At 36.3% G+C, this 15,297-nt stretch overlaps 1 protein-coding gene across 2 annotated transcripts in view; it reads left to right on the top strand.

Moving 5' to 3' along the window:
- Positions 1-15,297, top strand: part of TRPM7 (transient receptor potential cation channel subfamily M member 7) — a 126,193-nt gene that overhangs the window by 96,085 nt on the left and 14,811 nt on the right. For both annotated transcript variants that reach the window (XM_060096833.1, XM_060096832.1), the window contains 5 exons: positions 1,052-1,128; positions 6,389-6,485; positions 9,014-9,084; positions 12,367-12,401; positions 14,329-14,354. In XM_060096833.1, coding sequence (XP_059952816.1) covers positions 1,052-1,128; positions 6,389-6,485; positions 9,014-9,084; positions 12,367-12,401; positions 14,329-14,354 — 306 coding nt within the window. The remainder of the gene's footprint in view (positions 1-1,051; positions 1,129-6,388; positions 6,486-9,013; positions 9,085-12,366; positions 12,402-14,328; positions 14,355-15,297) is intronic.

The raw sequence follows: 15,297 nt of genomic DNA, 5'->3' as shown, positions 1-15,297 counted from the left end.
TATTAAAGATAAAAGTATTTAACAGGGGTTTCCCTGGTGGCACAGTGGTTGAGAGTCCGCCTGCCGATGCAGGGGACACGGGTTCGTGCCCCGGTCCGGGAAGATCCCACATGCCGCAGAGCGGCTAGGCCCGTGAGCCATGGCCGCCGAGCCTGTGCGTCCGGAGCCTGTGCTCCGCAACGGGAGAGGCCACAACAGTGAGAGGCCCATGTACAGCAAAAAAAAAAAAAAAAAAAAAAGTATTTAACAAAGAATTCTTAGAAAACAACTTGGGTTGTTCGTGGACATAACCAGAATGTTCCAAGGTTTGAAGAAGGCACTCTGTCTCTTCAAGTTTGAATTTTTCTTCAGGTGGCTTCCTAACCTTGTCTTTAACACTTATATGAGCCTTCCCAGCCTAGGAATTTACCTAGTCACGGAACATTTATAGAGATGGTTCACAGAATGTTATGTCTATGTAAAAATCTCCACATTAGGGCCAACCCCATGGATTATCTAGGTACTAAGCATGCTGATCTCTACTGCTAGGCTATGTGAGTTCACTGTGGGTTTATAGAGACAACTTTTTCTACATAAAATCTATCCCAATTTATTTTTAAAAAACATATTTTAGTCTGTTTGTTAATATATTGCCACTGGTATGGATATGTAGATATAGATATCTATATGTTTGATGTCTATATTTATATGTAATATGTATATATATATATATATATATATATATATAATAAATATATATAATGCTTTTTTTTATTGAGAGTAAAAATGATTGCTCCCCCTCTTCTAAATTTCAAGCAGTTCACTTCATATCACATGTTGGATTCTTTTAGGATCCTGTTACTGTAAGCTTGAACTACTCATCTTCTCCAGCTTTTTGATACCTATTTTCAGTATTTATCAGGAAAGCTACAGGAAACTTCAGAGCCATCAAAACTACTTACAAGACAACATACGTCACTTGTTTGAATAGACTAGGCAATGACATTATTTTGATAGAATTTTTAAAAAAACTAGTATTTTGTTGTAATCTTTTCTTTTTTTCTTTTTTAAGGACACAGAGATAGCATGGATTTACAGAGGTTTAAAGAAATGCCAAACAAGATAAAAGAAATAAAAGAAATATTATCTGTAAGTAAATCCTTATAGCAGTGCGATTATTTTGCTATTTTGGAGTTTAGTTCAAAATAGAATTAAACAGGGCTTCCCTGGTGGCGCAGTGGTTGAGAATCTGCCTGCTAATGCAGGGGACACGGGTTCAAGCCCTGGTCTGGGAAGATCCCACATGCTGCGGAGCAACTAAGCCCGTGAGCCACAATTACTGAGCCTGCGCGTCTGGAGCCTGTGCTCCACAACAAGAGAGGCCGCAATAGTGAGAGGCCCGTGCACCGTGATGAAGAGTGGCCCCCGCTCGCCACAACTAGAGAAAGCCCTCACACAGAAACGAAGACCCAATACAGCAAAAGTAAATTAATTAATTAATGAACTCCTACCCCCAACATCTTCTAAAAAAAAAAACAAAACAAAACAAAAAAAGAAGGTACTCACTAAGGGAATCTAATAAAGGACATAAACTATATTTAAAAAAAAAATAGAGGGGGCCTCCCTGGTGGCGCAAGTGGTTGAGAGTCCGCCTGCCGATGCAGGGGATACGGGTTCGTGCCCCAGTCTGGGAGGATCCCATATGCCGCGGAGCGGCTGGGCCCGTGAGCCATGGCCGCTGAGCCTGCGCGTCCGGAGCCTGCGCGTCCGGAGCCTGTGCTCCGCAACGGGGGAGGCCACAACAGTGAGAGGCCCGCATACCGCAAAAAAAAAAAAAAAAAAAAAAATAGAATTAAACATATTTTTTAGGAAAAATACAGTGTTAGCAGAAACCATCATCAACATGAGAGTTCCAAATATTTGAAAAAAAGAAGAAACAGTTGAAGAATATGAAAAAATGTACAAATAGCTTGCATTTTTAAACTGAAGTTAAAAATCACCTATTTAACATTTCTCTTAAAAAATGCTTCTCCCTATATGGTTTCCACAGACTACTCATTGAACTCAACTTTTTCCCAGGCTCCAAAATTCATTAGAATATAAGCCTGCTTATCAAGAACCCTGTGGTCTAGCAATAAAAAGCTGAATATGCCAGTATCATGTGCAAGTGTAAGATGTTCAATAAATGTTGGTTAAATGAGTTTTAAAGTATACAGAACACCTAGCAAAAAGGTGTGTTTCCTGGCTGAAAATTTTTATTTCTTAACTGTTGCTTTCATAAATTACCAATAACTAATTTGGGCTTTAAGGGTAATTACAGCTACATCAAGATAATTAGGAAGACCTGGAAAAGTGCTAAGCTTCTCCATCCCTTAAGAACTTAAGTTGTAGAAATGATCAAGTGATAAATACAACGGAAATAAAGTTTTTCCTAAAACTAAAGCCAAGGAAATGATAATGATATAAGCTTTTATAAATGATTATTTCTCATATGATCTATAGTTAATTGTGAAATTGCTGTCAGGACATGTTACTTATTACCCTACATCTAAAAGGTAGACTCAAGTGCATTTTTTATCATATAAATACCAACTTTTTTGTGGGGGGGGGGGCCGTGCCACTCAGCTTGCAAGATCTTAGTTCCCTGACCAGGGATTGAACTTGCACCCTTGGTAGTAAAAGCACAGAGTCCTAACCACTGGGCCGCCAGGAATTCCCCAACATTTGTATTTTAATAGCATATATTTTGATTGAAATATTGTATGAAAGTGAATAATTTAATCTAATGTCTATTAACTAGATTTTGTTAACTTTGGATTTAATTGGTGACTCTATGGAAATTGAGATGTAGTGATTCCATGAGATCCCTTTCTTTCCATATTTGCCTTTAAGTTTGTATTTCTTACCTCAAATAAGACCATCAGAATGATGTAAGAAATACGATTATGGAGTATTCAAAGATGCGTAAATATCAGGTAAAGTCTCTTTAGTATTTGTGGGAGTCAAAAAGTTAACTTAAAATATACATATAGGGCTTCCCTGGTGGTGCAGTGGCTGAGAGTCCGCCTGCCGATGCAGGGGACACGGGTTCTTGCCCCGGTCCAGGAAGATCCCATATGCCGCGGAGTGGCTAGGCCCGTGAGCCATGGCCGCTGAGCCTGCGCGTCCGGAGCCTGTGCTCCGCAACGGGAGAGGCCACAACAGTGAGAGGCCCGCGTACTGCAAAACAAACAAACAAACAAAAATATATACATATACATTTAGATGGAGGAAGTAGGTAAGATAAATTTACCATAAGACTGTAATTTGCATGATGTATTCTAACCATTTTAATTCTGTGACATACTTCTAAAGATCTGAATTTTCCATTATATATGATGCCTTACAGAGAGGGAGAGAACTAAATAAATAGGTTGAATGCATTTAGGTAGCATTAGCTGGCACATGATGATGAAAAACAAGGGAAGAAAAAATGAATGAGAAAAAGTAATAAGTAGAAAAAAGAACTGACAAAGCTCTACCAGAGTTGGTTTTATAATTCTTAAAATGTAGACGTGATATGTCTACATTCCATATGGGGTTTTTCTTGAACAGGTTTTAACTGAAGTGGATTTTACAGTAAATGAAGTGTTTTATGGACCTTCATAACTTTTAATAGAGTTTTTTTGTAATTTGGAATTATTTAAGTTTAATAAAATTTCTTATCACACTCTCTTTCTCCTATATGCAAATACCCTTTAATTAAAAATATGGACCCAGTATGTTATATTGCTCAATTGTAGAGTCCATTCGTGTCAGTGTAAGAGAGCCCAATTTCTCTTATGTTAGTCCTTCCTGATAGTATAATTAGTTGTTCAAGAGAGATGTACATGATAATTTGGGTAGTATATTTGTTCACTTTTTATTAGTGAAAGTAATTTTTTAAATGTTTAAATTTTATAGTTGGGTACTTGGTATCCTAGAATTTTAGAGATATTTATTGATACCTTTTAGCAGTTAGTAATAGGGGCATTAGTGCCTAAGTGGCATTTGACCCCAAGTTTGACTCTAAACCTGTACACTTGAATTTTAGCCAGGAAAATTCTGAGGGCTAGGAATCGATATGGAGAAAGTAAATCTTTGGAGTGATTATGACTTAGAGAATTGACATGACACCACAGTAAAAGGTTAGAACTGCTAACTAGCTGGAACTCTTGAGAGTTGTCAAACTCACCATGTCAAAACCTCAAATTCACCATCATCTCCCCACTCAGCAGACATATTTCTTTTCCTCCTGTATTTCCTACCTCTGTTAATAGCATCAGCATCCTAGTTTACCAGGGCAAACTTGCACTCTTACTTCTCCCTTCCAGTCAACAGCCAAGTCTACCTGGTTTTGTTTCCTAAATACTTCTTTAGTGTCTCTACTTTTCTCAATCCTTAGTTATAGTTACCCTGACTTAGGCTGTTAATTCTCTAATTTATATTTCATTGAACTTTTAAGGTATCTTTAACAAGGTGTCACAACAGCAGTTGAAGGAATTTGACGACACTCTGACGGCATTTTGCTGTTGTGAAGCACTTGATATATGGTGGGAAATCATTTATAATAAATGGACATTTCCTAATGGTAAATGGTAGATGTTAGGGTTTCCCCACAGATTGCACCTTTTAACAATGAACCTATTAAATGAACTTAAAACAGGAGTATGCTGAAAATTTTTAAGTGAGCAAATAACTTCCTGGTAAAAACAAGAAGAAATAACAAGTTTCAGTGAGTGGGAAGAAAAGTGGTGGCTATGTTTTAAATTTAACAACTGTGAGTACCTTACTTAGAGGAAAAGAACTGTAATAATAGAATAATGAGCTCTAGCTCATGACGGTTAGAGGTTTTGAGTTCTTGAACATTTGTGGGTTATACATACCTTTGAAAATGTAATGAAAACTACAGACCACCTTCCCAGGCAAATGCACATATACAGATATTTTTCTTTTAAAGTATAGAGTTTTACAAATACCTCGAAGCCCACTCATCAGTCCCACACTAGAATTTCTATCAAAGATGGTTCTATGAAATTGATGTGTCATTGCATCAAAGAGTATATATCAAGGAAAGTACTTATGTAAAACAATCAAGAAATAGCTAGAACTGGTTCCAAAAGGAACAACTAAAATCAGAAAGGAAATCAGAGTTGCTTTGTGACAGTAGGGAAAAGGTTAGCACTTTTTGCTTGGCTATATATCAATAAATCAGCTGTAATGTGAAGAATGTGAAACATCAAAGATAGAAAAACTTAATTTTCTTGAGATGTTTAAGTTAAATTTATTTAATGAAAGTAATAGCTTATTGTGGTAGTAACATTTTAAAACTCATTGTTTCTGAGGGGGTGGTAGAGGTTTGGAAATATTTTAAAGTTACAATAGTAGTATGACCTGTGTATAGCTGAAAAGAAGAAACAGGGTGAAGGTATCAGATCTTCTGCATTAGTTTAATGAATTTCGTTAGTTCATCTGGAAAAACGAATAGGTAAAAAGAAGAAAATGGGAGAGAATTAGTTGTTAGATACTAAGATATCTATACAGGTGGTACAATTGAAACATGAATATTTAGTGAAACGTTTTGGTGACTCCAAAATAACCCTTATACAAATACAAATTTAATAAGGGTTGGATTAGAAATTGATGAGAAAAGGAATGCTTTGTCAGTAAACACACAAATTGGACAACTGGGTAGAAATTTGGAAACGTCTGTTTCATATTGCTTCATAAGCTCAGATGAATTCTGGATTTAAATATAAAAACTCAAAGTGTAAAAAAAACTTAAGAAAATAGAAATATTAAGTCAGTAAAGCCAGGAGGGCTTTTAAAACAAATATTAAGGGACGGGTGTAAAGAGATGAGTACCTAAAAATATGAAGCATAGATAAAACAAATCTGAAAAAAATTGAAATTTGACAAATAATGACCAGATAGATCTTTGTTATACAAATAGCTTATACAAAGCAATAAGAAAGCTACCAAAACTCCCCAAAATAAATTTCCCCTCCACTTTTTTACTCTCCAAAGAAGAAAGTATTGCTGTTTCAATTTTAGTGTAAAATAGTTTTTTCTTTTTAAGGTGAATTGATAAATGTTTTATTATTTTCCCTACAGTTTCCTGTTTTCCTCCAATTTTTTAAATGAACTTGTATTGCTATGAAAAAGGATTCATTCAGATGGATTTATGAACAATAAGCAAGTAGGGTGTTTTGATGGCAGTTTTTGAAATTGACATTGAAGAAAATAACTGTAATCTGTAATATACCCCTTGGTGTCCAGGTAGATTAAAGCATATTGAGCTAAATAGATCCAGAGGCTCTTATACTACTTAGAGCAATGATTTGAAATTTAGTTCAATTGTTTTAAAATTGTGTATATGTATGATATGCAGAATGATATTCCTTCTGAAAACACTCTGAAACATGTGAGTTCTCATGCTGGATTTACTGAGTGTCACAAAACTTCTATTCCTCTTCATTCAGAGCGAGGTGAGTATTTTGACTTCATGAATTATGCTAACACAAACATACTCATTTAAGCTTTACAGGTATTTATGGACATCATTAAACTTTAAATGTATTTTATGTATGTCACACACTTGAGCAGTGAATGTTTCAGAAGTCAGAAAATGAAGATTCTGGTCCATCATTGTTGTTCTTAACCTTGAATAATACATAATCTGCACATTCTAATATTTTTCAACAAATTGTTTAGACTTAAAAGATGAAAGGCAAAGACTCGCTTTTTACTCCTGACTTTTTTACAAATGAGTTGGTTGTATTTTAATCTGTATAGTCATTTAGTCAACTTATTTTTCTGCTTTAACCTTTAAAAATAACATACATTTATTTGCTTCAAAATTAAAATACACACACACACACACACACACAAGCACTTTGAAAATCAGTCTCAGTCTCACTCCAACCCCATGTGTAACCACTGTTATTTTTGTTTTTTCTCTAGAGTTTCATGCTCATGTAGTCATATATGACAATAGTCTTTTTTACCTCTTCATCTTTTACACAAAAGGTAGCATACCATACATGTTGTCCTGCACCTTTAATTTTTCATTTAGAAAGTTTAATGATCTGGAGATGTTTCCATATCATGCTTTTTTGGGGTCATAGTTATATGTGTATAAATTTGTTATCTAACTTTTCAGTTATGTACATGTAATCTTTATAAGGTTCCTTAAGAAAAGCAGTACTTCCTTATTCCCCTCACCATCATTTCTCCTTTTATTCTCTTCAAGTTGGGTTTATTCCAGGAGTGAAAATTAGTTTAACATTCAAAAATATAAGGCATGATAGTAACAAATTAAAGAAGAAAATCATATGATTATCTTAATAGCTGCAGAAAAGGCTGAATTTGATGAAATTCAACATCCATTCATGATTAAAACTCCTAACAAAGTAAGTATAGAATGGAGTGTCCTTAATCTGAATAAAGGGTATCTAACAAAAACTTACCACAGATACCATACTTCATAGTGAAATATTGAACACCCCAGAAGGAGAACAAGACAAGGATTCTATTTAACATTTTAGCCAAAGAAGAAAAGGAAGAAAAATAAATGGTAGAAGGATTAGGAGGGAAGAAATAAAACTCACTATTTTTGGATAACATGGATATTATTTCTAAAGTTAGGATGCCTGTAATTTTATATCCTTGTATTTCAGTTTTAGGCAGTATCTGTTGACCTCCCACTAAAGAAGACAAGGATTGAGCTCTTCCCCACCGCCGTCCCCACCCCTCTCTGTTCCCTAGCCCACATGCATGCACAGATAGATGTCTTTACCCTTTCCCACCAGTGTAGTTATGTCATGATTTTGGTTAGATCAACACTGGTTTCTCTGCTCTTTGAATAAATTTCTTCAAAGTATTCAGTTTCATCATCTTGAAAAAGTTTTGCCCAGAGTCTTCTAATATATCTCAATCTGTTCTTTTTGCCCTCTATACTTGGAACGTTCTAAGATTTCCTTTCACCATTCATTCTTTTGTTCTAAGATTTCTCTTCACTGTTCTTTCTGTGGTTTTCCTTTGTTATGTCATGAGATTGTAAATTCTAAGTTAATTTAAAATTTAACATCCACTTTTTTTGGAAAATAGGCTTAATTCTAAAGTTTGTTTAGTATAAACAAGCAAAATGTGACAAAAGTGGCATCTTAAATGAGGGGAAAGATGAACTATTTTTTTCCATTACTGTAAAATGATGTTTAAGATTATTAATTGCAACATTGTTACAGCAAGAGATTGAAATCAGGCCAAATGTCCATCAATAGGAGTTTGGTTAAATAAATTATTGTATATCCATTGTATGAAGTTCAGCATAATATCAAAATAGAATAGAGAAATCCTCTGTGTACTGATATTGAAAGATCTCCAAGCTTAAAGTTAAAAAACCAACAACAGGCCTCCCTGGTGGCGCAGTGGTTGAGAGTCCGCCTGCCGATGCAGGGGATACGGGTTCGTGCCCCGGTCTGGGAGGATCCCATATGCCGCGGAGCGGCTGGGCCCGTGAGCCATGGCCACTGAGCCTGCGCGTCCAGAGCCTGTGCTCCGCAACGGGAGAGGCCACAATAGTGAGAGGCCCACATACCGCAAAAAGAGAAAAAAAAAAAAAAAAAAAAAAACAACAACAACAAAAAACCTGAAGATATATATATTATACTAGCATTTATGTTAAAAAAAGAAGATTCAGGGGTATATATAGAGACACAAAATATCTTTGGAAGGATACACAAGAAATTTGGGAACAGAGGAAGAGCAAGACTTTTTTTTTCCATACTCTTTTATTTCATATTGCCTTTTCACAAAAATAAATTGAATAATTTTTATATCCTGTCAAGAGACCCGTGAGACTTATATAACTCTTACATTCAGCAGTGTTGGGGAGAGGATAAGTTATCTTAGGTAAGTTATATTATGCCTTGAAACACTTTGTGTTTGGTTAGTTGGTATTAAAAAAAATTTTTTTAGTTGTATAACTTTTTTATTTTTTTAAATTTTCTTTTAGTGGAAAGTAACAGTAGAAGGCCATCTATAGAAGACACTCATGAAGTAGATTCCAAAGCAGCTTTACTACCGGTTTGTATATTTCAATTAAACATATGCATATTTAAAAATATTTATTAGAGGGCCTCCCTGGTGGCGCAGTGGTTGAGAGTCCGCCTGCCGATGCAGGGGACACGGGTTCGTGCCCCGGTCCCGGAGGATCCCACATGCCGCGGAGCGGCTGGGCCCGCGAGCCATGGCCGCGGAGCCTGTGTGTCCGGAGCCTGTGCTCCGCAACGGGAGAGGCCACAGCAGTGAGAGGCCCGCGTACAGCAAAAAAAAAATAAAATAAAATAAAAAAAAAATAAAAATAAAAATATTTATTAGAGAAGAGCTAAAAGATGGTGATATTTTATCTGAGATTACATCTAGCTTTCAAAAATTTTTTAACATTAGAAAACTGACCTCAGTGCATAGTAGCAGTTATGGAAAAGAGTTTCTTCCTGTAGTGAATAGTCAGAAATTATTAAAGAAAAATGCATGCAGAAGAAAGAAAGGTAGGAATCTCTGTTTGAATTGAAGCTAATGATATGAAACTATTCCCAGCCAACTGGAGTAATATTTGATTTTACAAACACTCTTTTAAAGCAGACTTTGGCAACCAAGACAGATAGCTTGGGAGAAAGCAAATACAGTTGCCCCTTTCTAGTCAAGTATAGAAATTAGTGCTCATAATTATGATCCTGGATCATCAAGAACATATTAACTTGGCCCCATCCCTCTGGACTGAACGCTACACATGTACTCACACCCTCTTGCTTGCTCCCACCCTGGCAAGCAAGGCAACCATGAGAGCCTGGAGGTTCTTCAGAAGACAAAGAGGTCATTCAACCAGGTGTTATCAGCCCCAGGTGGGGCAAGCAAAGGTGATGGAGAAGATTCCAGGAAGCTGCCAGAGCAGGCAGGGGAGAAATCCCAGGTTGTGCATAGAACTGGGCACTATAAATGGTTCAGTGTGCGAATGGGATGTGGATTCATCTCCGTGATAAACTGAAAGGGAAACCCTTTGGATATTCCAGCCAATGTATTTGTACACCAGTTTTGTTTTTTTTTTAATCTTATCCTGTTAGAAGTCTTTGACCTGCTGCTGCTATTGTTTCACTCATTTCCATCATCTTATGCAGAAAGGAAACAAGAGGATCTTCTAAGCCCATCAGATGCCCATTCTTTTTTTTTTTTTTTTTTTTAGTATTACTGTATTTTTATTCATCTCATTTATGCATGTTCCTTTGTTGTGGCCACAGCAAGGGGGTTGGGGGAGAGAAAACTTCACGCATGCACAAAGGTTGTGATGTTTACTGAAGATGATGGGAAAAATTTTTCAACACTCGCACCAGCTGAGGCCAGCCAGCAGTGAACCTTGGAAGTGAATTCTGGTGCCCAGAACCGGCCTAGCATAGGGAGTGAGGAATCCATCCCCTCCCCGGCAGTCGTACCTTGCCCAGGAACATTTGAGAAAAATGTTGTCCAGTCTGCAGTGTGTGACCCTGAGTGGAGAAATGCTCACCAGGAGGATCGGGTCCATCAAGGAGTCCCGGCCACCCAGTGATCCCAATCTGCCCTGCTCACTCGCCTGCCAGTTGTCCCAGATGCCCATTCTATTTTTCTTTTTTTCTTTTTTTCTTTTGTTAATATTTATGTATGTATTTCGCTGCATTGAGTCTTAGTTGCGGCATGCGGGATCTTCATTGCAGCATGCGGGATCTTTCATTGCAGCGTGCGGGCTCAGTAGTTGCGACACTCAGGCTTAGTTGCCCTGTGGCATGTGGGATCTTAGTTCACCAACCAGGGATCGAATCTGCATCCCCTGCATTGGAAGGTGCATTCTTAACCTCTGGACCACCAGGGAAGTCCCCCAGATGCCCATTATTATTAAAACATTTTAGAAGCCTGAAGAAAAGAACATATTAACTATATTAACTTACATTGTGCTGTAAGGAGATAGATTGTTTTATTAAAAATATTATTTCAATGGGAAGGGTGTTCAGTGAACTCAGAGTTTCACAGTAACAAATCCTCCTTTCTGGAAGGACTCATCCTGAACCTAAGCTGCACAGTTTTGCTACAAATAAGGTTCCATTGAAGATGACCTCACAATGCCAAATTACAAAACTTGTGGAAGCCAGCTTATACAAACAGTATTAGATCTCTGATAACTTCAGATAGTAGAATTATTGGTTACAGATTATAAAATAAGTCTGATTAAAGCCATTAAAAAGTATTATAAACATTTCTAAAAAAGAAAAGATACTACTCAAAAATACTGGAAAATTTGGGAAAAAATAAAAAATCTCAGTTGGGGGTTTCCCTGGTGGCGCAGTGGTTAAGAATTTGCTTGCCAATGCAGGGGACCTGAGTTTGAGCCCTGGTCCGGGAAGATCTCACATGCCGCAGAGCAACTAAGCCCGTGTGCCACAAATAGCCTGCGTGCCTAGAGCCCGTGCTCCTCAACAAGAGAAGCCACCACAGTGAGAAGCCCACGCGCCACAACGAAGAGTAACCCCCGCTCGCCACAACTAGATAAAAGCCCGTGTGTAACAACAAAGACCCAAAGCAGCCAAAAATAAAATAAGTTAATTAAAAAAAAAAATCTCGGTGGGGGTTAAAATAACAGATTGAGCACAGCTGAATGCAGAATTTTGCTAAATTGGACCACAATGTAACATAGAATTATAATTAGGTGGAAAATGTGTTAAACGTAAAGAGATGGAAAAATACCTCTAAATTGGCCTTGAGAGAGTAGACAATTTGAAGAGATTATAAATGACTTAGAATTTTCCAAATTGATGAAATATATGAAGATTCAAATTCAGGAAGCATAAGTCCCATAGTGGGGAGGTAAAAATAAATCCACACCTAGAAAAATAATTATAAAACTGCAGAATAAAACCCACCACATACACACACAAAAGGGCTTCAATGAAATATGCTTGTTATTAGTGATTTCTTTGTCACAGTTTGCATGATTTTAATTTTTCTCTTTATACTTTGATGTGTTTTGGCAACAGGCACATATTTTTTTTTAGAGTCATAGAAACAAATATGTATTTTAAGAAAATAAAATTGTCAGTAGACAATTACAATTATGTTGTAGGAAATAACACTCATGAAATTCTTTATTCTACCTTGTGGAATGGCCTTATGGTAGCTTTTATACCAGTTTTTTATTTTATTCAGTTGTATAAAACAAATTTATATTAACTTTTCAACCCTTCATTCATCAAACATGTAGGATACAAAACAGAGATAAACAGTTATGCTTTATCTAGAGACTTTTTTCTTTAACTTTTTGTTTGTGTTTGTTTCTGACTAAAGGATTGGCTACAAGATAGACCATCAAATAGAGAAATGTAAGTAAGCCTTTTCTCATCGTTAGTGTGAAAAGTATCATAGGTATTAAATGTTGTTTTTTTCCTGCTCTTTGCATCACCTTTTTAACACTTCTTGAAATTATTGCTGATTATTTATTTTGTGATCTCCTGTCTTTACATAGAAAAGATTGGGGAATCATTTATTATAAGTTAATGTATATATTTAATTTATGATTTTATATAGTTATATTAGTCATAACCACAACTCAACTAAAATTTTCATTATAATGATACAATTATGATTTTATTATTTAGTCCTGTTTCCAACTTGCTTTTGAATAAACTTGTTCAACAACTTAGTTTGACACTTTAGCTAATAATTTCTCTGCCCATCGTTCTAATCAACAAGCCTTTCTTCTGCTTTTGGAAAGCACTTTGATAATTAGAGCAGTAATACACAGTGTACATTAGAAAGCCTGCATACAGGAAGATCCACGAGAAAGCTGATGTGGTAATCCAGAACCAAAAGTAGAAACAAAAGGCAATCTTACAAGTAGTCATCCCCAGAAAGTGAAAATTTTCGGTACAGATTAAACATAAAGAAGAATCAAAGATAATCTCTCTGTTTTCCAGCCTCGAAATTAGTATTTTAGGATTCCAAAGGACATTAAAAAAGAGTAATTAAAAAAGAGTAGTCTTGTCTTGACACCCTTTTGATACTAGAAGCATGGTAAAGTTACTCTCCAATGTGAACTGCTTGAGAAGGGAAGCCAGTTTGAGGGAAATTATTATATATTATACAGTGTTTTCCCTATTTCCTTCTCTGTATCAGAAATAGATGTGAATATATAGAGAAGAAAATAAACCAGGTGCTATGTGGGTATGCAGTTGTTCAAATTGTGGTGGTATCCTGGCCCTGAATGGCACTTGGAAGACCTATTTATAATCAGACCTCTTCAGAGAATAATGTCTTTTATAAGTAGAACTGTAGGATGTAAATGCAGAATCTACTTAAAGTTGATGTTAATTCAGCTAACAAGAGAACACTGAGTTACAGAATGCTGACCCATAGAAGTACCCAGAAAGGTGGAGTTGGTCAGTACTCTTCGGGTGCTAAGAGTGGTTTATCAGCAGTAGACAAAGGGCTGATGCTAGGGTCAAAGTATTTCCTATAGGAAATATTTATGTTACTAAGGTGAAAGCCAACAGGAAATATCAGGATCAGATAGAATGTAAGAGCTAGAAAGAGATTACCAAGGTCTCCTACTCAAGTGGTCCTTTCTGGATCTAGTCCTTTTAGTCCTGAGCAAGGCCACATAACTGTATAATGGGAGAGCTAAGCTTCTAATCTATTTTTCTTGATTCCCATTCCCCTTTCCTTTCCACTACACTTGTCTCTAATTTGCACTGGAATCTTTGGGATTAATAGAACCTACACTTGGTACCAGTATATGTTGTTATAAATAAACATATTCAACATTGGAAAAAAATTTTTTTCAACATTAGCAATTGAATTTTGCAAAATGATATACAAATGCTGTTCTCTCTGTTCTTTGCCCATCAATTCTGTTGAAGTATTTTTAGAATCCTGCGAAGTCATTTCAAGTCATTATTAAAGTACTGGAATGAGTCTCCACAAATAGAGGAGTCATGGAATATTTTACTGTATTAGTACTGAACCTTCAGTTTGGTATCAAACTACTAATAATATTTATGTAGGCATAAATTGGAGGTAAAATTTGTTGATAAAGTATATACATATGGATTTATACATATCTGTGTATGAATTTGGTACAAGCTTAAGGGAAGCGGCAAATATTCAAACAAAAGTGAATCTGAATCTCAGAATTCCTTTAATAATGTTATATTAAATAACAGTAACTTCATAAAATAAAAAATTTTGTGGTAGCCAAAACTAATTTTAAGTTACTAAAATTGTAACTTATATTTTTTGTTGTTTCTTTAGGCCATCTGAAGAAGGAACGTTAAATGGTGAGTCTGTGTGGTAGATTTAATGTGAAAAACTGAGGATTGTATATGATCTACTTTAGCAAATACTACATTGTCCTAAGTAAGAAACTTTAGACTTCATATTTGAAAAAGCCAAGGTAGTAGAAAGTTCTCCCCTCAGCTTGTTTCTCTTCATTATAAGTGTTTCACAAATACAAGAACTCACCGTGTGAATGATGATCGTTTTACAAAAGTCTCCCCACTCCCCTTCATCCTTGCTACCCAGGCTGCTTCTTCCCTTATATTCCCTGTGTTAGTGAATGGTACTTTCTCAGTCAGCTAGGTGAAACCTGAGCAGGAGGTATTCTTGACACCCTTGACCTTGCACTCACAAAGCCCTCTTCCTCTGAGATATCCTTCAACCTTTCTTCAACCAGGAGACATTTGGTACCCCTCCTCTACAGTCCTGTATTGTGTGCAATTGTGAGAACACACATACGCACACACATACACACTATATTTTATACCTCTCACACAATGATATAACTGTTAACTAGCTTTCTTCTGCAAGACGATAGGTTCTTTTTCATTTATATTCTAGAAATTTAACACATAGCAGGTTCAATTTATTCTCCATCTTTCTCAGTACAGTTAAAAAGTGAAGTCCTCGGGAGTTCCCTGGTGGCCTAGTGGTTAGGATTCCGGGCTTTCACTGCCACGGCCCCAGGTTCAATCCCTGTTTGGGGAACTGAGATCCTGCAAGCCGCACAGCGTGGCCAAAAAAAAAAAAAAAAAGTGAAGTTCTCACAGAAACTAACACAACATTGTAAATCAACTATACTTCAATAAAAAAATAAAAGTAAAAAAAAAAGTAAAGTCCTCAGATATACTTAGAGATGGAAGAGGGGCTTTTTTGTTATTTTATATCTTCTCATGGTCAACCCATTAAAATGGTTACAGGGCTACAGCCCCACACCCCAAAGGT

This window comes from Mesoplodon densirostris, chromosome 4, assembly GCF_025265405.1.
Source record: "Mesoplodon densirostris isolate mMesDen1 chromosome 4, mMesDen1 primary haplotype, whole genome shotgun sequence".
NCBI lineage: Eukaryota > Metazoa > Chordata > Mammalia > Artiodactyla > Ziphiidae > Mesoplodon > Mesoplodon densirostris.
This window is presented reverse-complemented; position numbering and strand designations above follow the sequence as displayed.